This window comes from Ruditapes philippinarum, unplaced genomic scaffold, assembly GCF_026571515.1.
Source record: "Ruditapes philippinarum isolate M1 unplaced genomic scaffold, ASM2657151v2 ctg1080_1_1_1_1, whole genome shotgun sequence".
In the NCBI taxonomy this organism is placed as follows: Eukaryota; Metazoa; Mollusca; class Bivalvia; order Venerida; family Veneridae; genus Ruditapes; species Ruditapes philippinarum.
The window spans coordinates 256,743-284,638 of record NW_026862433.1 but is presented as its reverse complement, the minus strand read 5'-3'; the positions used below and the strand labels follow the sequence as shown (position 1 = coordinate 284,638).

General features: G+C 30.3%; 1 protein-coding gene across 3 annotated transcripts in view; it reads right to left on the bottom strand.

The window, feature by feature from the left end:
* Positions 1-10,425: 10,425 nt before the first annotated feature.
* LOC132719065 (cholecystokinin receptor-like) overlaps positions 10,426-27,896 on the bottom strand; it is a 107,234-nt gene continuing 89,763 nt past the window's right edge. For all 3 annotated transcript variants that reach the window (XM_060702803.1, XM_060702802.1, XM_060702804.1), the window contains 4 exons: positions 18,186-18,902; positions 15,831-15,986; positions 11,849-12,002; positions 10,426-11,035 (listed from right to left, as the gene is read on the bottom strand). In XM_060702803.1, the coding sequence (XP_060558786.1) occupies positions 10,475-11,035; positions 11,849-12,002; positions 15,831-15,986; positions 18,186-18,379 (1,065 nt within the window). In that variant the 5' untranslated portion in view covers positions 18,380-18,902 and the 3' untranslated portion in view covers positions 10,426-10,474. The remainder of the gene's footprint in view (positions 11,036-11,848; positions 12,003-15,830; positions 15,987-18,185; positions 18,903-27,896) is intronic.

Below are 27,896 nucleotides of genomic sequence, written 5' to 3'. Positions count from 1 at the left end.
AAACAAGTTTCTATTAGAATCATAAACATTTATTTATCATAGTTTTTGGACCTTTCTGTTGAAAACGTGTCTTCACATACATGTACAGTGCGGTAACTGGAGTGCAAGTATTAGTTACCCGCACTCCAGAGCATGCCCATTGATTGACTCATTTTTTCTGGGGTTTACTTTTTGTGACGACAGGAATAACGATAGAAATGCCACATTCAGAAGCTAGTTCATTGGTTACCTTTTTCTGGGATTTCATATTGTCACAACTTGGAACGTGTATTTAATTTTGCTTATGATACAAAAGAGAAAGAACACCAAGACACTCGGCAATCTAATTTATACTCTGGGCCTACGCCCCCCTCGTACAAATCTGATAGGCTCGTGTTTCGATGCTCTTTCTATTACATAACATACATAATGACAGAAGTAAACTTGAATTTGATGTAATGTTCAGAAATGAGTGTGTGTGGAACGTGTATGTACGATCCTATCAAGATAGCCTACGAAACGTCACTCATTACATACTCAGATGCCCGTTTGTGCCAGAAACAATTTTGCAAAGGGGGCACCGGAGTTCTTTCTCCACCAGTAAAGCTGAAGAGTCGCCATAATGACCTACACGGTTTTTGTGCGATGTAACCCCCATCCCACCCCAAAAACAGAAAATCAAATAAGAAATGCTTTTAAATTCAATATTTCTTACAGGATGGAATGTCATTAACTGTATTTGATTTAAATACGTAATAGATAGCGTTAAATACATGTCATTACATTATGCTCATTATAGAATAAATATCACCGATGCACTATGTTCGTCTTCATCAAATTCTTCAAAATATTGAAATTGAAACTTTTCAGTATACATCAAACAAACTTCTCAGTTAACAGATAGTTTTACTTTTGGTTGAATATAGGTATAAATAAACTTACAGTATTTTAAAAATGTCAAAGACAATAATTGTAAATATTTATCTTTCCGTTTTGTCTAGAAAATGTCCGCTTCGATGGCGTTTAATTTTTTAAGACATCATAATTGCTACTTTGAATAGCTTTTATAGATCTTTTCTTCGTTATACTCGAAGTTATCACAACATGATAGGTTAGAGTGTTGAGAAAAATCAATAGACATTTTGCCCCGTTTATTCCGTTGTCTCAAAAATCTCCCTTACGTATTTTAGTCATACCCGCTGAATTGTGGGTAACTTCTGTACATGTCTGGAAAACCAACTTTCATTTTTGCATCAAAAGCTAATGTGAAAAATGCATTTTCTAGCGTAATTGTTGCTAAAGGGTTGGTTAAAATGTAAATTATTGTTTTTTTAGTTAAAATATTGTGATTTGTTAGGAAATTTGTTTACATTTTTTTGACACCAAATTACCGGTCAAACCTCAGTGGAGCTCCTTTAACAAAATTACAAACTTTTCTTTTCTTAGATTTTAATTGTTAACTGGACTTTTGATGTTATTTCTATATATACATATATGTTAATGTATTACAAGCAATTTAAACATTTCGGTATTTAAATCATCCAAATGATGCGAATAGCTCGTCTCTAGTGTACATGTAATAACTGACAGTGTTATGTGTAAGTTTTATCTAAAAATGTAAAATTCCAAAAATCATATTTCTACATGTAGTGTATTAATACTCAACTTCTTTCATTACGATAGAAGAATGGTCATCCGTAATCATTCGTAAAAGGTTCCGGAATGAAATCATTAAAAAGCAGGGGATTTAAATGACATTTCCCAGCACACTTCAGGAGACATCAACTATTTTCAGGACTCCTCTGGGTTCAGTCTATGCTTATCTTAAAAAGATAGTTCAGGTTTAGCTTGAATATTCAACAAACAGCAACTTAAGGTGCAAACTTACATCTACGTTATAAAATCTGACCAAATGCTGATATCACATGTGCAAAACATTATTACATTGTAACCAATATGGTAATATTTCACAAGTGCATGATGATATGTTTATTAGTTGTGTTAAAGCGGTAATATTTCACTATTCAAATGTGCAGAACAATATGTACAGCCACTGTTATAAAACATAATAATGGTACTCATGAAATGCAATCGTAAATTCGAAGTCATTCTTCAGAGATTATATGGAAAAACCTCTTATTTAATGCAGTTTTTTCAAAAAATAACGGACAAAACCTTAGACAACTATAGTGCATCTTAATGTCAGTTGTGCAATGAGTTGTTCTTAATAGGTTCATATCACGCTTTTTTATTCTCGTTTAGAAATCACGATCAAACAAATATGGAAATCTTGACACTGCATGTTGCACTGTGCTTACCGGTATTACAACATTTTCATCCAAGATGTCGTCTAAAATGGTTGCCAAATTGTAAGATACTTGATATACATGTATAGAGTCAGTTGCATGAAAATACAATTATTTTAATAACTTGATATTCCAAGAAAACATTACTCATTAAAGTCTTTTCTGAGACGCTGACACCAGATTTATTACATGAATGTTTTGTGTATTTTACTTCTCTGGCACAATAATCTTAAAAGTAAGATATATTTATATATTTTCATATTATCAATTATTTGATATAGCCTTCAATAAATAAGTTCATCTAAATCATTCTAATTAGTTTAACATTTAGAAATAAAACCATATTGTCATGTTTCTCAACATAAATATAAAAAATATTACTTCTTATATAAATTAGCCTAACTTCTTTATACAATGAAATATTTTTCAGGAAATACTGTTTCTGGTTAGTGTTACAGTCACTGACTTTCATAGGTTTATATAATAAGTTTGAATCATATCGCTGGCAACTAATACTTCCTTCCTGAAGAGACCTTTAAATGTTTATTGCAAACAATTGGACATTGTATAAACAGGGCTTATCTCAGGCATTACATTTTGTGTACTCAATTAATTTAATGATTCACCGACATAATAAACGTTCAAGATCAAAGCTTCGAAGCCATGTTCAATTAGAAAAACTGCTTGAACTGAATTAAAAAACGGCTCGTAAACATGAACAAGAAAATAAGATAGGTAACATATGACCTAAAACCTAGGGAAAGTACATAATTTATTACTATGCTACAAGGCAGGAAACATATTAGTATATCTACAGTAACTGGTATGTTTCTACGGAAAAACATGACAATATAGAAAGAAGTTTTATATAAAACGAGTATAAATTAAATAACAAATACAAAAGAAAACGTGAAAGAAAAATAAACGTGACAAATTTACCATACTACCATTTTATTATATACCAGACCGATGCATGGGCAAGGAAAGTAACAAAATGTATATACATGTATATTAAAAGATGAAAGAAAATCAATTCGAAATTGGCCAGAAATCAGAAAACTAACACTTTCGCATTTTAGTAACAAGCGTAAATTCAAATGTTTTATAGCCATGAATTTATTTAAAGAAAATCAGAATAATTAGATAAATGATATTTTGTAGCACAAATGCCGATCGTTTTATGGAATTATTCTGATCTGCTATACAATGCATGTCAAGCTTGTAGAAACCAACACCCCGTTCCAACTTAAGTAAATCTAAACATGTCGCTTGAGAACTCTAAGATATTCATTGAAAGAGCCTCTAGTGTTTTATAATTTCATTTTATAAATTTGCAGTAAATTTATGCCGAGAGATTCAGACATAGATTGAAACTGACATCGTTCTGCATTCAACTAAAATACTGTATGGAAATTTATTCAAAACTAAACCTTTTTACATCATTTACAGAAAAAGGACAGATATTTTGCAGCTTTTGGAATCATTCACCCAGCAAGAACATGGTAAACCAGGTTTGCCGTAATATCATAAAAAGTTCCGCTAATATTCTGTATACAGTCTCAAAGACATGTTAATATAAAATGTCAATGATGACTAGTGACCATCAGATTGGTACTTTGGAAGTCCTTTAAACGTTGCTTCTCGTGGTTGAACTCCACTGTAATATTTTGTGACGAATATGCCAACAGTAATACTGCGTTGATAACATAACAAAATATATTAGTTATTGAATAAGTATTGTATTTCAAACATATCAAAAACATATATCGTTCTGTTGTTATACAAAAATTATAATAATCTACTGTTTCTTTTGACGTTTGGAAAACGAAGAAATTGTCATCTTTAAAAAAAATTCTTAAGTCATTCTATGATACATGTAAGTACGTGATATTTTGTTGCTTATTCATAAAATCATGTCTATGCAAAGTATCCAATGTCTTGGCTGACGATTTTGTTTTCGTAGAGTTATAATTTGTTGTTACTTTCTTGTTATACTTGTTAATACCTTTCACACGATGATGGAAGTAAAATTCTAATACAACGATGTGAGACTTCACAAATGTCATAAACAGACCGCAAAAAGAGGTTTAGGCTCCATTTACTTTCAACGGTATATATTATCTATAAGTACACTTCTGCGACAGAAATATATATATATCTGGGAACTTCTGCTTTTAAAAATCCAGACACTAATCAAATAGCAGTAATCTTTATTTAAATTGCAAGAGAATGACAAAAACGAATTCCAATATATTTAAGGAGAAAATGAATTTAGACATTTTCTTTCACATCATCAGTTCAAAACGATATTACTGTAATATTCCTTCCAACGTGGTGGCATTAATCTTAACTCTATATAAAGAAAAGTATTTTTGGAAAAGAATTTCATTAAAATTTTGGCAATGCAATAACTCATTTCAAAATAACCCAAAACATTTTACTAATATAACAGTTTCCTATGGTTTATGTAATACAGAGGATAGGAAAACCAATACAAGATATATAAATTCGGCGGAGAATATTTAAGTCTAAGATTATTTTTCTTGTTAATATTACTTTAAAAATTAACGAAAAAGATATTTTATTACCTAACAAGAGGCATGAGACCTATAGCCTAGGAATTAACCACAACACTGTAAAATAGGACGAAGACCATGGCAATTCTAAGAACCTTTAATCAATACAAAATATGAAATATTTGGTCTGTGGAAGCTGAACCTCTGTACCTATTATCTTGAAAGCTCACAGTCTGTGAAATAAACTATTTGTTTGATTATAAGCATGTCGATATCTACATAAATAGCGACAACCAGAAGCATTACTGCCAATTAAGACAATGGCGAAACCTTGCTTTCCTTATCCTACGAAACCTGTTACATTCTAGTATTTTGTTAATCTTACAGTACATAAAATAATGGCAAAGGTGAGTCACAATATAAAATACTTGTGTTTCCATTAGTACTAATGTCAGATGGAAACATGCTTTCCACTTGCTCAATCTTAACGCATTTAATGAACCGTATGTAATGTCGTCATTTTGGCGCATTTGAATATGAGATTGCCTGCCTTGTATAGCGTCATGTCGCCATTTTGACTGAAGATGTAAATTCAAATGCTGTTGTAAGAACATAATTACGAACTTAATAACATTTATTTGCTTAACAAATCAAGTAACTGCGGTAACGCATTAAAAATATGGGTAAATATGTTAGAAAATGCAAAGGAAATCTGACATGTTCTGCGTTTTCAAATCGGAATATCAATCCCTCCGGTACCAACCCATGGGCAGCGACACAGCAAAGCTCTTTACCGCCCTATTGACATTTACCCTCGACACGGGTATTCCTATCTAAACCGCCACAAATGTCAGATATCATAAATCTAGGGCTAACAATAGATAATGGGTTGGGTTGGTGGAAACAACTATCTGTACAATACAGAGCGAAGTCCTTGAGTTGCGAATATATCCGACTTTTATTTATATACATGAGGGTCAGAGAGCATAAATGTGTGTGCTTAAGTATGACAATCTGTTACCGTACAACTTTTATTTTTTATATGCAATAAATACATATTCGTTTACTGCTTTTCCTTGAATGATTTTCATATTTAACGCATTGGTTATTTATAATTTCACAATCATTTCGTTTATGTTCACTTTCATTAATTAATGGATTCATGTTATAAGTTGTTTCAGCTTATAAATATTATTCTGAAAGTGTGCGTGTGTGTGTGTTTTTATGTTGTTTTTCGGTGATTTTGTTGTTTTGTTTTTTCTTCAATCGTTTTGACTGCAAAATTTGTATGATTTTCAAATTTTGTTTATATAGGTGTTTAAACCTCGGTGACGTTCGTTTAATTTCGTTGGTCATAACCTTTTTGATAAAAACGAATTTAGTAAGTCTTGGATAAGTTTGATAAGATAAAGAAACTCGAAATTGATTCTCTGAAAAAGTATTCAATGAACACCAAATATCAAAACCTGTCATATATTACAGATTTAATGTCTATGCTTTAGTTAAGTCAATTAGTGTTTCGCATGTTCAGACAAGTAAAGTCTAATACTGTCTTTCCATTGTTCTTCAGAGACTAGTCTATTTTTAAGAATTGATTCATACAAAATATCAAGAAAATATCACGTTGTCAAAACTAGTAGGTATCATTATGTCAAGAACTTATAATAATGTCCGGTAGGTATCATAATTCACAACTTGTCAATAGATGTTTTAGTTTTTTTGTTTTGTTTTGTTTTTTTTTTTCTTGTTTTTTTTCAAGAACTTTGGGGATTTTTATTATTTTCGCAAACCATAGATAGATATATGTACTTGTATATCGAAGGTTGTCCTGGAAGTTTGCGGAATTGTATTTTACAATAAATGTACATGTACTTTATTTTTAGTGGCAACATACACAAACAGTATTTGCTTTCACGAAAAATAAATATTTGATATTGGAAATGGTTACCGATACAAAATAAATTAGGCTAATTTACTAAAACAGGTTTTGTAACATTTCACGCCGTCAAACATTATCACACATTTACAAAAGTCAAGAGAACGATTCAATGTCTTCGTGAAATTGCTTGCAAATACAACATGCTTTTGTTAGTCTTTGAATAAGTATATTAATATGTCTAGATTTATCAATTAAGCCTACAACAACTTTCAGATTTTAATAAGTTACACGGTGATTCAAAATGATGTCCTCGAAGCATTATTTTTTCCTAAAGAAACACAATAAAGTCCCTCTGAGAGATGTCGAAGCTTACTGCGGGTGTTCTTACGCTTCATATACTATTAGCTTTCTCATTAATGTAAGTGCACGCTGTTCGTGAATGACCTATTTCTAAGTAATTATCAATATTGAAATAGTTCGGCTAAATCGTCATAAAATACACACTTTATACACGAAGATTAAAAGAAAATATTTGACAGTGTGATATCATGTTTGCCTTTTATTTCATGAATTGTTTCATTTCTTCTGAAAACAAAATTAATTAGTCATTTAATTATCATAATTGTAAGGACGGATATTCCATGTCCAATGATGATGACAAAACTTACTATTCTATTTGACATAAAACTAGAAACATATTGGACTAGGGTGTCAATATCAAATATCGTTTTTACTTGCACTTGTTATAATTCTAAAAAGAAAATAATTGAATAAATACATGTAAGTGTACTTTATAATTAAATGATTATAAGGTACTAGAATACATTTCTTTTGGATATATATATATATAAAGATTCAACAGCAACGCTTAAATATATATATTTTATTTTATTTGCAACCAAAACAAACTTCAATACTTTAACAAGAAGCATAAAAATTATAAATACAACAAATCATATCAGAGTAATGATAAATATATTTCTTCTCAAATTTGTGGTTAATGACAACGATGTTTTAAACTGAAAATAAAATGTGTGTTTCAGTGTTATATTATGACAAAATATGTTTCGTTTATATGTTTCTTATACTTCGACTTCTTTTCAATATAAACATAAAATTATCAATATTTCAGTATTTTGCACAATGGTTTACTTATAAATATACGGCATAAATGTGATGAATACGGGTTAAATCTTTTCAATTTGGTTTTGTTTACGATTTTTACCAGACTAACAGAGTATAAAAAAAATATTGTGGCGTTGATATAAATACTCATATTTTCAAAGGTAGGATACTACGTTATCGCGCACCTGCAAAAGGCTCCCAACCGAACTCGTTTTCTTTTCTTTTTTTTGTAAACATCCCGTCGACTAGAAGATAAAATATGTTTTTTATTCTAAGAAATCATAAAAATATCGAATTATAATCAAGCGCAGCAAAGATTTGATTTAGTACTTAATAAAATTGAAAAAGAATTTAACGTTTTACTGCCTAGTTTAATCCTGAAAACGGAATAAAGTGTTTTATCCTAAATGCTCCCACTAGTACCTCCGTTTTCAGACTTAAACAAGGCGGCAGAAAGTTAACGTTTTCACAGTTGTATCAAGTGTTTACGCCAATCTTTGTGGCGCTATATTATATTTTTGATATTCTAACGATGCCTTAGAATAAAACAACATACTTTATCTTCGAGTTCGATAGGATAACAGTCCGATTGGGAGAATTAAAGTACACGATGACGTAGTAACCTACCATAGATTTTTTTGGATTCTTGACATAACCTGACTATTATATAAATTATCCTTATATTACCTCTTGTGCTTGAAATAAACACAATATTATCCACATAAGACAAGTACTGTACAATGGCCGTATTACGTCATAATAAACGCATTATAAAGTCACAGTTCATTTATACACAATAAGAAGATACACTAAAATAATCCTTACCATTAGCATATATACAAACTATTCTATTCATTTTAAAGCAAAATACCCGTCGCTCCTATTATATGTTATTTTACAACGTTTCAGATTAAACCCAGAACAATATGTTATTTTACAAGTGTATTTACATATACCTACCAAGTAATATCATTTAAATAAGCAACAGAATATAAAAGGCAATAATAATGTTACTATATCAACTCACGGACAATAATTCCTTGTGAAATGATAAAACGTTTTGTCCCATCATATACTTTTACACAATGTAAACGAAATTTGAAAGAAAACCTATGTACATGCGTTTAAATGCACATTCTATTTTTTACAATGCACCTAGAGAAATATCATTTTATCATTGTATTATTTAAATATAAGACTTACAAACTAGTCTCTACTTTAAATGCTCCTTACTGGGTAGCCGTATATAAGGTGATGATAATGTCATATGTAAAACATATAATACCGCCATACATTTGTACATAACAATTTATGGTACACAGGTATTCAAAAACTATTTAATAAAAACATCATATGTTTTAAGACTGCTTTTATTCCGCTTGTTATCATCATCATGTACATAACAATGTGTTTGTAGCTAAAAATCAAGTTATAAAAGCTAAAAAAGAACTTTCGCTATTAAACCTTGATGTATTTATGTTATCATCTCGATTAGTCAGTATGCAAGCGGAAGTTAATTGTAAAATATCACTGATAAAAATATACAATATCTAACAAAATACAAAATAGATTAACACACTTCCGAGACAAAAATATTCGATATTGCTTCCTGGAACAAAACTTAACATTTTAACAACTGAATAGTATTTATTAACATTTTATTTCAGTACCTTAGAAGGGGGCGTCCGTGGCTTGTCCGTCGTTGACTTCGGACCACTTGCCCCTCACCGCTGGGGGTTCGAATCCCGACGGGGACTTTTGATTTTTTCATGTGAGGAAGCTATCCAGCTAGCTTACGGAGAGTCGGTTGTTCTACTCAGATGCCCAAATAATGCACAGAAGGGCACCTGAGGTTCTTCTCCACCAGTAAAGCTGGAACGATGCCATATGACCTATACTGTGTCGTTGTGACGTAATCAAACAAACAGTATTTTAGAAAATTAAAATACTAACAAGCCGAAAAGTAAGTTATAATTATTTATCTTCGCCAGAAGAAATCTTATGGAAAATTAACTGCGCACAACCTTTTATCACTACTATTTTTACGGTCTTTAGCATTTGATAGCCTTTCTTTTTAAACATGTTATCTATTGGCAATCGTGCAACTCACTTAAAGTGAATTGGTCCAGAACAGATAGTCTGTAATGCCATAAAAGATTAATTTGATAGTATTTAGTGTCAAAACAAACATCAAAACGTATATGAGGATGTTGTGGCTAAGTATGACAGTATCCATAACTTCAACTCTATACCCTTATGTAACAGGTTAAAAATTTGCTCCAGCGCAAAATAATATTATTCAACATGTTAATGTTTATATTTGTGTTACATGTTTATGTTTATATTATATCACTTAGAACGTTATAAACTTTTTTCCCATGAAATATTCTGTTATAAAAATATCCAAATGATACATGTTTTTTATTTGTATCAATATTTGCAATACTTATGAACAATTTGTCTGTTGAAGACCAATCCACGATTAATTATGCATGACTCCCATTCAGCATTTACATCTGTCAAATTGTTTACTTTTTGGCAAATATAACCGGTTTCATTTGACTATGTCGATAACTTTCAACGTTTTCGCAATAGTTGTTTAAATCATTTCCCATGTATGATCATGACGTTGTAACGTGCATGTTTCATTTGTAGATGTATCTAAAAAGTCAGGCGGCAGTTTCCATTGTCTGTTGTGGAACACTCCTATACTTTAGTTTTCCATATCCGCAGCTGCAGCTATTTAGGAATAGTTTTCTAAAGTTTTTGCTGCATCCAATGCAGATAAAGAATTTCACAGAAAAAGACGTATAACTTACAAACAATAATATAAGATGTAGCAGTCCTTCGGCGTCACCTAAGTGCTGGGTCTGCGCAAACATAAATTTAAGTCTCAATACATGGCTAGGTGCGTTTAGCACCACAACGCTCACTGATAGAATGTATAACATTTTGGCAACCCTAACTTGAGGCAATTTCCTGGAGAAACTGCCACCTTTGTCGCCTCCACCTTCAACATTTCTTTTTATGCTTCTTTGCTGCTTCTTCTGTATAGATTGAATGATAGACAATGTCATTAAAGTAAGAAGAATGACCAATAAAGTCATTGGTACAAGAAGCGTTAAGACGGTGTCCACGTACGACACCGTCTTTTCATGACGTTGAAACTCTGCTCGTGTCTTACACTGCATTATCGTGCGGTTTACAGACGGGTAGGTTACTGGTTGAACCTGAAATATATATGATGTTAAGTTATTTATATTTTTTTAATTGAATATTTATTAATTTTATGAGGGAAACAGACATGTCTATGTCTACTAGAAAAAGCGGTAAAAGTGTTTCAATTGATTTAGTGTCATTACGAAATGTATATTCCCAAGGATCACATGAATGGCAACATCGTTATGACCCACTTTGTTACTGAAAAACTATTTGTATATTTATATTTAATTCCAAAATTATATGATATTTTGTCATTTGTATTTCATTCCCAAATGATATGATATTCTGTCATTTGTACGTGTATTTATTTAAATATCTCTTTTGAAATTGTTATTGCTTCTAAGGCAAAGCGACATTTGTATGTGACAATTGATCTCGGACAATGGGTCTAATGGTCTCTTGTCTTCACCGCTGATTCAAAAGTTTTATCTGAGATTAGTATTTCGTCTCTTGCGAAAAAATTGGTAATTTTCTGGTTTGTTATTCAGGAAGACCAGCTGGTTTGATCGGCCAGAATTGACAAAAATGTATTAAAATTGTCGTTTTGAAGCAAACATTGCCATCGGCGGATTTATCTAAATTCATGGTGTCACCATTATTGTGTTTAAATGTTAGTGAACTCTGCTAAAGCCGGTGCTAGGGGGCATGGGCGCTAACTTGCAATTTCCAATACTGTCCATGAATAGGTTCAATCAAACAGAGCCTGCAATATTCTCAAATTCGTGTTGGGGTTTCTTTAGGGATTCTGTTTTACTCTTTTTACTGTATAAATCTGATGAATTAACGAACACACATTGTAATTTTATAAATAACTGTCTTACCTCTGTAATAATTGGTGATGTTATGTACAAAACCAAAGCTGTTAGGAGCAACACTACTGCAACTGCCCGTGCACGAAATAACGTGCACATCTGCTTTATTTTTGTAGGATGGCATATCGTGATAAATGTTTCCACCGTTATACAAACTACATACCTAGAAAATTAAACATACGACATTGATTAATCTATAAAGGTCAAAGTGTTATAAATAAAATTTTATATATATTATACATAGCTAAATATAATTTGAACTTGATTTCCTGTAGTGACATGTATCTCTTAATTAAACAAATCAAACTATTTTGTCGAGTCAATAATTATTCTATGAAATGTATCCCTCAAAATATGCTTTAACAGATGGGTTGTTTTCGCATTTACCATTATACGAAAACTAATCAATTTCTTATTTCTTAAAATGAATTTTAAATTGTTTTCATTTGAATTATTTTATATATGAGTTAAATTAAAATTGATTACGTACCTTTTTGTGCGATTATTTATTTTATATTGATTTGATAATTTACAGAAATATTCCAAAGCACAGATCGCTTTACATTTAACTTTTAAATTAACCAGTTTGAGAGATAACTAAGTGAGACAACTAATACATTACAAATTAAACTGTTTGTTATCATTATATATTATTTTTCCATTTCTGAATGAGTATAAATTACTTTTGTTTATTTAGCAATTCCTATATCTTTTAATCACTTGTTTACAATGTAAGGGAACATCAACGTATATTTGTTTCTGTTCTTTTTTAAAACCTATATCGTCTCTTTCAATGTGCATGTTTCCCTATATAGCATTCACTGTAAAACAAATCAAAATGAGAACCTAAAAAATGAAGACATCAGATGTTTATTAATGTTAACAATGGTGAATACATTGTATGAATTCCATATTTCTTTAGAATGTATCAATATAATACAACTCTTTATAAGCTGTGACATTTGAAACTGAAATATGCCGATGAGAACATACGTTGATTGGCAAAATTAATCATTTTCCCCAGTCTGGCCTATTGTGTAACATCTGTATTATTGATACGGAGCCGAGGGTGTTATTTCAGTTCAAGGGTTGCAAATATGCACTATTACACCTGCGAGTCAAGTGGAATTGTTTATTTTACCGAACCAACATTCTAATATGGTAAAACATTTTAATATAGTAGAAGGTTTGTAAGAGCCAACCAGGGGAGGCAAATAGAACAAGAACATTACCTTATTTTAAGTCTATATAGATTACCCGCCCCTGGCAAATATTACGAAAAAATGGGCGATAAAACACCATGTGCGTCACATAAGGCTTTGCAGTAAAAAGTGTACGTAAGGTAAAATACAATAGAACATTGCATGATTATGTTATCCTAATGGGCACTAAGCTTTACAGCTTATATAATTTAATCAATAAAACTAGTAAAATGCACATTTATTACTAATATTTTTTAATCGTATTACATATCTTGTCGCAAAAAATCTGCGATCAAAACCGAACAAAAACTCTTTCTTCTTGAACAATAATGTTAATTTTTTGTCAAAACACATTCGGGACGTAACATCTTGAGTAATTTGTTTGCGGGGTATAGACAAATCGATCTTGTCATTGTTTTTAAATTCAGATTTCATCCGACAGATTTATTGATCAACTAAATGTTATTATATAAGACGTAATGAAGGACAAATTCAAATGATATTGACATAAGAAAACAAAACATCCTCAGTTGGATACGCACTTTGCCTCAGAAATCCATTTTTGTAACAATTCTTTAGGAATGTCAAGCATGTGTTAACAACAAATGTGTTGATAATAGATCAAGACCGTGTACGATGAGTAACAACTAAGGAAGGTAGAGTTGAATATGCTGTTAGGTGTTAAAATGTAGCAGAATGTTATATGTAACGAAGTAGTATTTTGACTTCCATACAAAATACTATAATTATACTAGATGGCAACAGACGCAAAAGGTAATGTATATGGCAAATGTATATGGCAAATGGGTATTTACTTTGAAACTGTAAAAAGATTCCAAAACAAATAATTAGAGTTTGAGAAATAAACACGACATTTCTGAGGTACATGTTATGTTATTAATTATCTTAAGGAGATATACACTTATATTACTTTTAGAATGCCTTATGCTGTAATATTGAACAGTAAAGTTGTCAGATGTGCATAAATATAATCACGAAGGCCATAAACATGAGTGGTTACTTACAAAAACGAGCAATAGATAAGATTAATTATCGAGTACGTTGCCGAGAAAAACACAAAACCATTCAAAAAGCGTAAAGATCGCATTTTGCATCAGAGATTTTAAAAAATGCTGAACGTTATATAGAGATGTATCATTGTTATGGTACATTTTCTTTATATAATTCTCCCTCACTACTGTTTATTCCTTGACAATGATGAAACAAAATTTACTTTTTATTAACATCCTTGGCAAACATTACATATTTCATTGAAAGAATGGAACTGCACACGTCTTTTCTGCCTTTTTCGGACATGTTATGAAAAACACAATGTCTAATAAGTCATTGGTTACAAAAGCTACAAATGATAAAGGTATTAAAAACAAACATGTTTTCATGACTATATATTAATATTTTTGAGTTACCTGCAACAATAACACAATTATGCTCAAGCATTTGACTTTTTATTCTAAACTGAAACAGCTACATGAGTTCATGCATGCCATATCTATTTTGTGTGCTTGTTTCTGCTTGCAAGAATTACACAGCTGAATATTGGCTCATAAACTTAATGTTTTAACTACGGTTTATAAGTACGTTTGTCAGATTCTGTCCCATGAGTACACGTAATCTGTCATCTAGATAATTGCAGGGAATTGACTTCAGATTACTTGCAAAAACAAAACTTTAAAAGACAATGTAATAGACTTGTTCTTTAAATGTTAAAACAATTGTCTCGTTTGCGCTTTTCTAATGGGCTGTTCAAATGGAATATAACTTTTCATGTTGTAAAGATAAGATCATGACCTTAAGGCAACCAAGTAAAAGATAAAAAAACAATGTTGTTTTTTTTTTTTGTATAAATAAAATCATTTATCTTTGAGAATACAATATCTTTGAACTTAAACGTATCTGTTTTGTAAATGGTCGAGGTTTGATTTTAATGGCGCATTAAAAGAAAAATAAGAGACACGGACCCAATAACTGAACTACAACATATGATTACATGTTATAAAAACAACATTTAAAGTATTCACATAAATGAAGATGTTGCTTGTAGTATACAAAGTGTCGTCGCAAGTAACAAAAACGAAAAAAAAAGACGATAAAATATGTTGTCTTGTTAGAGTTTTCGTATTGCCGGTTACCTTTTTAAACATATTCTTAAATGAAAAAAATACATATATTATTGAAATACAAATATTTTGACTATAGTTAAATATATTGGCATTTTGCGCAGAAAAATCGTATTTAATATAATAGATTGTTTCTGCAGATTAAATTAATGTTGTTGTTTTCTCTATTTTTAATTTTAATTTTATTTATTTCGTTTATTTGTGTGTGTATGCGTGTGTGGGGGTGTTTTATTTTATTTTCATATGCTTTTAGCTAATTGTCTCGAATAAATTAAAGCTTTGATTGCAGTTTCCCGGAAGGTATAATGTAAATATTATTCTTTTGATCAAACGTTTTCTATTGACAGAAAGTGTTTTAAGCACTTTTAATGATATCGAGATCCATATTTAAATCATTTGTACACATCCCTAAGGACGAGATACTTTACATTAAGATCTTATAAAAGAGTGGAAGGGTAACTAATTATCAGTTTACTTCATTAAATAATAGTTTAAATCAACATATAAGATAAAAGGCATTGCTACATTTCGAGAGGAATAAAGAAGTGCATTTTACGAAAACTATCGTTGATTGAACAAACATAAAAAAGTATATTAATATTTTATAACGTTTGAAACAAAATACATGGATAAATGTCTCAATTATCTTACCAAATCGACAGAAATCCAAATACATATGTCAAGTAGACATTTGCCCTACATACAACAGGTAAATGGTTTATAGGATAGCCGAGGGATTCCAACCAAACCAGGAACAAGCTGAACAACATGCCCGTGTCAGACGCCAACACTGACATAAGGTATATGCTGAAACGAAATAATGGACATGTTTAATAAGATAAAATTATCAACATTTTAAAATTAAACTGTGTTACAATGTTTCGCGAATGTCACGAATGTCACAACGGGGACTTTGTTTGATGCCTTCTTGTTGCCCTGCTGTGGTAGCTTAGGTGTGTTGGGGCAGCGTCCTTTGAGCGATGAAAGTGTCGACAAAATATCTGATAAGATAATTAAAAGTTGTTTATCATCTATTGTAAAGATGTGCATCGCTGACATTTTATCTTTTCCCTGTATAACTGCATAAAGTGTATACGACGAACGTCTATAGTATAGAAGAGGAAATAGACAAGAAAGAGACATGGACCATAGCGGTTCTTCTTTTATCAGGAATTGATATCTTAGCATAAGAATAAAATGAAATACTCTCTTTCATAAAACGTCAGATATATAAGCTTTTTATTGATTGAATTATGTAAATGGTATACAAGTAAATCCTTCTAGCTCAAATAATATTTCATTGAATAATCAGTAGCCTACAGAATATGACAAGACAGTCTCGTTTTTGTTAACATCACATGGCATTTTCACTATCACATTAGGCGATCATACTGAGGCACACTTTACATATAATTGACCGGACAATATTTTTTTTCTTTTTTGTCTCTTTTTTGTGAATAAATGAAACGAAAAATCGTATTTGAGTCAATATAGTGTATTATATAATTAGGACACAGTATAGTATCCTCAAAAACATATAAAATTCACTTTACCTATAGTAGATTTATTTCGCTTTTTTCAATCAAAGTCACAAAATTACCCTTTTGTATAGAAGGTTGTACCGCATTGTTTAGTCTGTAGCCATTTAAGACTGTTTTAATATAGTATTTAATGAAAATAAAGCTATAAACAAATTCGTTTGTTAAAGATCGGTCGCTTGACATGACTAAGTGCACAAAATTGATTTGTTTTATACGGAAATTGAATATAGACACATACTGAACACAACTATATTGGAGAAAGAAATGTCATTGAAATGGAGGCATTGACTTTTTTAATGAGGGAAAACTTAAAAGTTGCTGAATAAACTTTGTGAGACATAAAATCATATACATATATGACATATTATTTTCTATTTCTTTTATTCAATCTTACTGTTTAATTCTAAATTATATGAACTTTATATTTGAAGATGTGCAATTTCGAAGAGAAAATATTGCATTGCATAATACAAAATGAAATGTACGAGAGCTCGTGAAAATGTTCGAGTACATACAAATGCATAACTCATTTATCTATGCCTATCTTAATGAAACATTCCACGCTGATAGTTGAATGAATATTTTCGGATGCTAAAAGAACATGTCTTATGTATATATAATTACTGCAATGACAAACAACTAAAAGACGGTGACAATAAATTGGCGTATAACTGCGTGTTTGCACAAGAAAAAAACATCAAGGAGGAGTTTTCTCATTGACGCGTATGCCACTGTAAGTAAATATTTACATGAAATAAAGAATATAATGTTTAATAACCAAACGGGCATAGCGTTAAAAAAACTTTTCAATTTAAACATTTTATGATAAAAATGTTGTTCTTTAATTAAATGATTTTCTTTTCAACACTTTCCCCTTTTGGTAAATATTTCGTAACAACATCCGGAACAATGTTAAAAACAATCAGATTGGTCACAAACCAGTACATTAACAGAATGTTGTACACGTATAAAAACATCCAGCAAGCGATCGAAATAAATAAATATATAAATAAGAAATATAAATAATGAGTGCGCTGTTATAGAATAATGTACGGTTCGAGTAAAAATGCGCAATAATATGGTTACGAAAGCCGGTTGGCTTGGGTGATTAAATACAAAGCATTTGAGTAATAAATCGTGTATTGCAATATTACAGGGAAAGAAAAAAAATATAATTATTTCCAATCTTGCTACTAATACTACAATAAATTAGGTAATAATGTGCTGATGAATTCTGAGCGGAGAAACCTTTATCTTATCGCCATGTGGTTTATTGAAGTCACATCTCACGTCATATGACGTGTAAGCATTTTATTCCAATTTTGTGCACATATCGTCTAATGATGACATCAACGGCCTTTTTAAAAGGCACACAATGTGAAATGTGTACGAGTTTTTAATAAATTATATAAATCATATACATCTTGTATTTATGTCTGATGAAATAATAATATATAAACCTTACCTTGAAGAGACATTTCTCATCTGTTTGTCAGCTAATATGACAATTATTGACGTGAAATTGCCAATCAAACCGATAAAGACAATGAACGGTAATATGTACACATACAGCACATACTGAACTTGCATCTTGATATTATCGTGTGCACCTCCTTCGTATTGTCCAATTGTATTGTTTGTAAGATTTGTAACATTCATGCTGCCGACATGAATCTTGTTTCAGTGTCAACCGTAACACCTCTGGCTGGTTAATTAATATGCAAGCCGTGCAATAATTGTTAACACTTTAGCAAAGCTATATCAAAGAGAATAATATTGTCAGTGTATTGTTTCAAATTTATAGCATTTTTCTTTGTAAAGAATCATATTAAATACACGTTTATCAGCATTGATCAAGTCCTCTCTAATTCATTCGATACAATATGCCATGTATCACTTTCAGTCCAATATTATATCAAACATCTGCGTTAAAAATCGTTGTTTATCTTTCCAGAAGCTAATAAATAAAGATTCCTTTTTTCCCTTGTTACAAAGCTGTCGCTTTACAAATCGAATTCCGCACAAACAACATGTGGTTCACCGAGGAAACTGTTTATCTTAAAATTGCGAGAATATATATTGTCACTGCAGTGTATCGCAAGTATCGTTATTGGTCGGTGCTAAAATCCCCTGTCGACACTTCATTCCGCAATTCTCTCTAGTCTCTATGATGATTTTGTTACTAAAATGAAATAAAAAGCGTCAAATAAATAGGACATTGTGTCTTGCAAATACAGATATTGTCTTACATGTACTTTATGTCAGTGTTTATAATTTTATTGTTAAAATTTTATTCTTGATCTACCGGAAAATGAATGCAAAACTTACTTTTGTTAAAGATTAAATACTATTTAAACGGTACAAAAGGCGTGTCAGAAATGTCCCACTTTAAATGAGTTCATAGATTACAAATGGAGATGTTAATTTATATTATTCTGTTAAGTTCAATTTAATTTTTATTTATTTTATTTTTCTTTCATTGTTTTTGCGCGGGCTCTATCCTGTTCTAAAATGTATTACAGTGCAGAAATGCGTGCAAACAATACAATATAAGTGATTTAACTATTATATCGTTTAGGATATTTCAGATTGTTATGATATGATTCATTGATGTTTACCAAATGTCAGTGAAAGTGATGACACATTTAATATGTATAAAAATCATATAATACTATACATTCCTGAAATAGTATAACAAATTATTCAACAATATACATATATTTCCAACATAACAACATAACTTCGATTATTTTATTCGGTAGTGAACTCATAACAGTGATCCTATTTAAAAGTTTCGTAAAAAATGTAAGTTTTTGGGAAAATTAGTGCAAAAATTACAAAATGCATATAAAAATTAAATTGGGGGTTTAAATTCGTAACAAAGTGAACCATCAAGATTTCACAACCACAATTAAAGAGATATCGAGACTGTTTAATTTGAAAATTTCCCATACAAGTATAACTTATTAAATGGGTAAACTTTAAACTTTAGTTTTACTAAACTTTGCAATATACTTATTACTAAAATGTATCAATGGCAGAGGTTACGTTCAAACGATTGTTTTATACAATTTCGGTGTTTAGGAGAATTTTAACAATCATTGCTTCATTTATCGCCTAACTTACGCCTGAAATATGTAAGGAGTTTAACAATGTATTGTGAGATATATCACTTATGAAATGGAACATTCCATAGCAAATTTAAATGTTATATTGGAAGAAATAGGAATGTTTTTAAGCTATAAAACATATGTTTGTATTTACAATGAAACATAGCTCAATAGTATAATGTCGCATCTGGGCACATGCAACTGTGCATTGCATCGACGTTTGTGTCGCTATATAACGTGTTAATATCATTTCTCATATATAATTGTATTGTAAAGCGAGTCTGACATTGATAGATATTGCTATAGAAAATCACACTTTATTTGCAAAATTTACTATAAGTCAATAACACAGTTTCATCTACCTTAAAATCACATGCAAACATGAACAATTATATTTCAAGGACGTAAAAGAATATAAAGAGTGTTCTTCTAAACAACTACAGAAACAAAGAAAATAGTTTAAAGTTATATTATAATAAATAAAGACTTTGTGAAAAATATGTAACAAGTGGCGAGTTCTATCTGAATAAGTACAAAACGAAATTTTATTATATAATTGTAAGAATTTGAGCCTTCGAGTCAGATGAAAAAAATATTTAGTTTGTTATATTCAATTGCCTAGTATTGACCGTTCTATGGTTGCATTTTTACACAGTGTCTTGTTCACGTGATTGTCGTCCATGCAAATACAACATGTTATTTATCATTCATATGATTTATTGAAAAAATGGCACATGAATAATTTGAAAAAAAAATCCGATTAGTTCAATTTGCAATTCACAATTACAGTACTGTAATATTTTGCTTTGCCAAGTTTGTCTGCATATAATAAATAAATATGAATAGTATATCACGCATTGCATACTATAAAACATTTTCTCCTTTCCTATAATGATCACAATTTAGTCAGAAAATGATGGCAAGTGTCCGCTGTAGATAGAAAATTTGATTAATACACACTTATTCTATTCTTTGGCATGTTTTCATTTAATTTCCAAGAAAAATAGTTTAGTAATTAGCATTTCTGTCCATTAAAGCTTTAATTCACCAATCAACTATGTACATAATGCGGAATGACTGTAAGTGATGTTACTGAGTGCTTTATTGTTTAATTAAGGCTAATTTCAATAATAATATATGGCATAGAGATAATTCTACGTATAATAAATTTACGTATAAATATTCTATTGATTAAATGTCATTTTCAGAGAGAAAAAAGTGTTTTAGATTTGCAATTACAATACATGCATTTCAGGCTTTTCTGGCAGTCCCAGTAATTCTAACACTGAATTGTTTTGTTAGATAACTTTAAGGTTAAAGTAAGTGCAAAGTGATTGTTAGACTAATGCTGAATTAAAGTAATATGAATAAAAGTTTACATGATAGTGTAGAAAGGTTGTATATGTTTATCATGTTGATAAAGTTGATATATTTGCAAGCAAATGTTTGACAATAGTAACACGCAGTATTGTCAACAAGTCACGTTATTACTGAAATATTGCAAAGATACATTTTATGCATTTTGATTAGCAGCGAATCAAAAGGGAAAAGTGACTATTTTCCGCGAGTGAAGATTGTTGTATGGTTGTATTGAAATGGAAAATAGTTTCAAACCACATAATGACATTACGTAGGTAAGATATACTGCAAACATAGATTAAGGTGTATATCAGTCTATTAAATTACTTTAATTCAAGAGGAAAATGATTTATTTCAATTAAAAGATTTTTTTGTTCAAAGATGATAATCAGGTTTCAAACGACCCAGCGGTTTCAAATTGAGTGATGTATTTTGAATATTGTGTAGGTTGTCAAGTGAAAGATCTACTTGCCATGTATGATTAAGAAACAATTCAGTTACGATGGTGCAATACTAGTTTATCGTATTTAATGACATGACTTTCTGATCAAACAATAACTAATGTAAATGGTACTGATCAAGCTGAAAATGATATGTGTTTACACTTTCCCTTTTAGATTGTACTGTACATTTAGCATCTAAAATAATTCATATTTAAAATCAATCTATATGGAATAATGTAACAATAAACATCCTTGAGAAATTTCCAATGCTCTTTATATCCTTCAAGCTAAAGAGAACAACAGCTGTTGCAGGTAATGACAGTTCATATATCACCATCTCAGCTTGATTGTGTTTCTTTTTTATTCCTTTCAAGATTTATTACTTTTCTTTATCAATCATTTGACTATAATTGCTTTTTCATTTAAAAAGCATTATGATACTTATAAATATGAAAAAACAAAAAAATATATATTTCAATCAAGAGAAATATAAACTAATTTCAAAAAGGGTTTGCTGATATAACATTTTGTTACCGGGGATGTCGATAGTTAATTTGTACTGAGGCTTTAGACACGCAAAAGTTGTATTTTACCTAACATGTGCATATTTGTGTTGTCTTTTTAGCTCTTAATACTAAAAATGCATCATTTTTAAAACATTTTGATATAATATAATATAATTAAACTTTTTATCCCCTAACATTAGTATGGTAATAGAATGATTACACGGAATATCCAATTCCAAGACAACGTCGTTGGAAAAGAAACAATGTGATATGAATTAGTTGCGCGCAATATTGATAATGCTAAGAGAACTATTTACACGTATTTACTATTCTTGCAATATATAAATCATTATGACGGTACAATTTGAATTTTCTAAACGTGTTGTCATCCATAATTGTACAAAAGAGGACTGAAACGTCTAATTTCGTGCAAATCTGGCAAAAGCATGAATATTCATTTAAAATGCGGGCTCGAAGGATGAGCGAGTTTTAGGCTATAAGGCTATTTTTACATACCGTTCTGAGTCATAATTATTAAAATCATACAACAACGGCGTGTGCGCACGTGGGTTTATCCAGTTAATGCATGCTTTCTTCTATGATAATGTATACCTTCGAGCACTGTTTTTTTGGAAAAAAATATGTTAATAAAATTATATGATGGTGGGAACATGATGTTTCTAAAAGAAAATATATACTTACTGTAGTATAACATTTGTCACACGCATGCACGCACACACGCACATTCACACACTAATATGACCACTGAAGCTTACATATTTGCATGACCTAACTGGAGAAAGTGTCAAATTTTATGGGATTATGTTACATTTGTTAACTAATTCGAGTTTTCAATTAGTCTAGACACAATTCCATAGAGAATGAGGCTATCACCATTGATAACTTCACACCGTAAGATGCGATTAACGTAAGAGATGTTGTACTAAACTGTGTCATTATTGTGTGTCTGTTGTCTGTGCCTCTAATTTTTGTACAACATGCCATCTATAATCAATTGCGCTTATTAATTTGTGTTTATTTTTAACAACTTTCGTCTTTGTTTTTTATTTAGTTTCAAAATGGCAAAATGGCATGAATGCAGATAAAGTTGTGCACAATCCTTGAAAAAATAGGCATGTTTTGCTTAATACAAAAAGTGTTATTTATTTAAACAGTATAAAATAACTATTCATAGTTTGCGATTAACACTTCATCATGTCATTAACATGGAAAAATAAATTTGAAGTAACAAACAGTGTTTGACATGGAATTAATGCTTTCTCATATTGGAATTGTGCTATCTAAGTGAAATGATAAGTGACAAAGTAATAACATTATATGTAATCTAATTAACTGATTAAGGCTATTTTGCAAAATATGTCTTTAGCAAAATATCCCAATAATTTTCTACAAGAACGCACAACAGCGTAGCGATACATATTGACAATAAATGGTGGTCTAGAATGTACAGTGAAATCGCCTTTCACAACGCCATGAGAAACGAAAAATATTTCTCCGACTGAACATTTAAAGATTTAATCTATATACACGTATCAGTGTTGTTTTAAACATAATAAAATCGTATTCTATCATTACTCAAGTACGTTGGTTACAGTTATGGTAAGTATGAATGGTTCATCTACTGATATGTATACACAATGTGTAACTATTTTCATACAAAAATCAAATCCCGGAAACGTACCATTAACCTTTTGGACGCATTCTTTGCTATGCAGCTACAGAATATCCTGATATTTTTGCAACAAATGATGATGACTTATTTAGTCCAAATTTAAAGATGAGCACGTCCTTTTGATATAGTCAGTATGGTTAGAGTTAAAAAGCAACAAACAACAATACTTGGCATTACATAACTAACACATTAATTTTGAAAATTGAAATCTACAAAAAATAAATATTTTAAATGCAGGATATTCTAAAATAACAATACACTTACAGCTGAAATATTGTCTTGTCATTTCTTGTTTGAACAGCTTACATAAGATGTCTGTCAACACCTTGTGTAACAAAACTAATTAGACCCCCTGAACTTACAAATTCCCCTGAGATTTGTTTATAAATAGAATATATTGTCTCGTTCAAAAGCACAAAATCTTATTATCCGTTAATTTATTCAGTGCTTCTGCAACAAAGTCAATTGTGTAGCAAGGAGTGTAATTTAATAAAAGATATGGAGGCATTGAAAAGATATATAAAAGATAGACACAAAACATGTTCTTAGTAGGGATAAACATGTTAATTTATGACTGTGAGCTTTTTTATGAGAAATAACGCATTCACTTCATGACATCAGTATAGTGACCGCCTGAACAAGAGCCAATATGATATTAAATATCTAGAAAAGGCCTTTAATTCCGTAAAAAAATTTGTACATCATGATAGGTGTGTTTGTAACTTGTAACGCCTCAAAGCAATTCTCATGCAAACAAATAACGCAAATATAATATTCAAATGTTGTTGAGGGATATCATATATGTTAAAAGTGTGTGACTTTTCCCAAAGACGCTTTTTGATACCGTTTAAAACAACAAGTAAAAACGACTGAAGAGTCAAACAATATAGTCATCAAATGCATAATGAAAGCTTTTAACATAATTGTCGCAAAAGTATGGCTTTTTAGAGACTTTCGTCCTTACAAATACGAAAACGCGGAACCATTTTTCTTGCTAAAATGAAGATTGTAAAAAATAGCTAAGTTTAAACCAATCGCCGCTGAATATTTTGATTGGGTTTTGATGAATAGTTTGTATTCCGTTTGGACGATTCTTTAATTAGCTTTATCTAGCATGGAATTTGTCAAGATATTTCCCCGTCTAGACTGGGGATTAAGACATTCATTAAAAGTAAAGGAATTTAGAGACAACGATTAATGAACGTCAAGCCTGCATCATCGATATCTGCATAAACGCTAAAAATATTTTAGATTTAGAAGACAGCTTGTCTTTCACTCCCGAATTTGCGGTATTTCCATTATTTTTTTATTATGGAAGTATTTTCATAAAAGCGTGGCAAAATTAAATTAATTTCTTCATTTTTGTTAAATTGTGTATTGGAGGCGTCGGCGTAAATGACCATATAAGAATGTTTCATTTCATTATCAAAGATGCACCCTTTCAGATGTGCGGTGAAATTGTCAAGTAAATCAATAAATTTAAAAAGAATACATACATACATACATACATACATAATGAACATAAATAAATATTTATTTGAATATAATACATATTTTTGTTGTACTTGTTTTCCTTGCTTTTGTGATTTTGTTTTTTCTTTTTTTCTTTTTTGTAAAGAATCTCTCGCTTCCTCTGTATATATAATATGAAAATACACTGACATTCATAAACCATATTTTAAATTGCATAAGTGGTGCAAAACAACCTTGTGTCCCTTTTCAGCCCATTAATAAGCATTTATGCTGCACTGTCCTTTTTATAATCACATTCTATGGTCAACGTTACTAAGTAACAATTATTTCACCTGTATATTTTGACATGTAGACAGTGCAAGTGAATTTTTCATAAAGTCGCACACATGTAAACTGTACGCAACAATACAATTTATTTCATGTATACTCATGCTATTACACAATGCTCAATATATCATACATTACGTTTTATTGCCTTAAATCGATTTAACTAATTTTTTGCCGAAAGATGTTTTTCCAATTTAAATGTAATCAGATAATTGATCTACAAACTTTTCAAGGTAGTGTAACAATTCCTGTTTTATAGAAGACATATATAGCTGAAAGCATTTCATTATTTACGTAGTCAAGTTTCCATGGATACTCAAACAATAGATTAGAACGTTTTGCTATGACAGTTTGACATATTTAAAAACACATTCATTTTTAGTATCTCAATGTATAAAACATACATTTAAGTTACAATTCAACGATTATTTACATAGTGAAGTTTCTATGGATACTCATGCAATATAGATAAGTAATTTTGCCACGATAGTTAGCGCCTTCCATTTCATTATGTCAATGCATTAAATGAGATACACTTTTTATACGGATACATAAGTACCAAAACGTCATATGTTGAATTAACAACTCTGTTGTTGGTATAATGTAATAATTATCAGCACATGGGCAGCATCACAATAAATTATTATACATAGTAATAATTGTTTGTTATTTCTTTATTTGTTTACTAGGGTTAACAATTTATTTACCTTCACACTTTAACCACTTGTTTAAAACATGAACATACTACGTTTATCTCTTTTTTTCTGAAACTCGTTTTACCTGTAACTTGTGCCATCAAAGCAGATAGTTATATCTCTCATACTTGAAAAACACTTTACAATGTCTGCTAAGTTAACGCAGACGTTCCATTGTAAGATGATTTGTTTGTACAGACAGACAGTAAAAATGAGTGTTATACTTAAAACAAAACCTAAACATTCCATAAAAATGACAATAAAATATTTACGAGGGCCATTAATAAAATACCCGGACTGGGTCGATATCTGAGAAAATTAAAGCCCCTGTAATCAAAAATATTTCAACATGATATAACATATTTATACATGTTTAACATATTTCCGATAACTATCTTTAATTTCGTGAAAAAATATTATTTTTCACTTTAAACATTTATATTTAAGGTACCTGATAAATATAATTTTTATTCGTATTTTAATTCATTACTTAATTCATTGAACTCGTTGAATGGTTGAATAAAATAATATTATAAAGCCAGAGGCTCAGTTCAGTATTAAATCTTCCCGAATGAGTTCGCGCTTCATGAAACTAGCGAAAGGAAAATGCCAACGTCATTTGCGATAAAATTTAAGCTATCCTATTTAATTATTTCGTAATACATGCGATAGATACACATTCAAAAGATATATAGATTTTTTTCCATCAATCCACATTTATTCCGAATTTGAGAAGTGTGCACTTATGTCTTTTTCGGTTCAAAACTAACCTAATTTACCTAATACGAAATCAAAAAAAATCGTAAAAACCTGATTATGAAATCTACGAACGAACATTATACATGTCTTATATGATAATAAATTGAATTACTTTATCTTGTACGCCTTTATCATGTACCTTTAGTTGCCAGCCGTGCATTTGAAATGTGTTATCAATATATGTATATTGTCTGAATATTGAGAGCCGTTTTAGTAATGAAATAATAAACATGTAGATGATATCTGAATCTGCAGAACATGTCGAGTGGATATTTGATATCTTTTCCTGGGAATTATGCTTAATAAACTCAAAATTAAACTAACAGAAACGTTTATTGTTCATGTTTAGCAAATTTATAGCACGCTTTTTATATGGCAGTTTTGAGGGACAGTTAAAGAATGGGAAACGACAAGTTAACCCTAAAAATACCTTAAGTTATTTAAGACAGAAGGCAGCTAAATGCTTAATTAAGTATACTAGCAATTTTTGTAATAGATTTTTGTTTTTATCGATTCAATCTTGCGTTAAATGGATATTGATATTTGATCTTGAGTAAAGCTTTAATAATCTAAACCTATTTACAAATTTTCTTTAGTTGTTAATGTATTTTAAATTTCTACATAAGATTTTCAAGTATCTCAAGTTGAAGCATAAAAACATCCTCAATCGTCTATAAGATTAATGTCTCCTCAATATTTCTTCAAGAATATTCTTTATAAAATGTTGTTGCATGCATTGCATGACGAAAACTGCATTCAATTAAGGGAATTATATTTTGAAGGAAGTAAAACGTCGTGTTGGTGTTTTTGT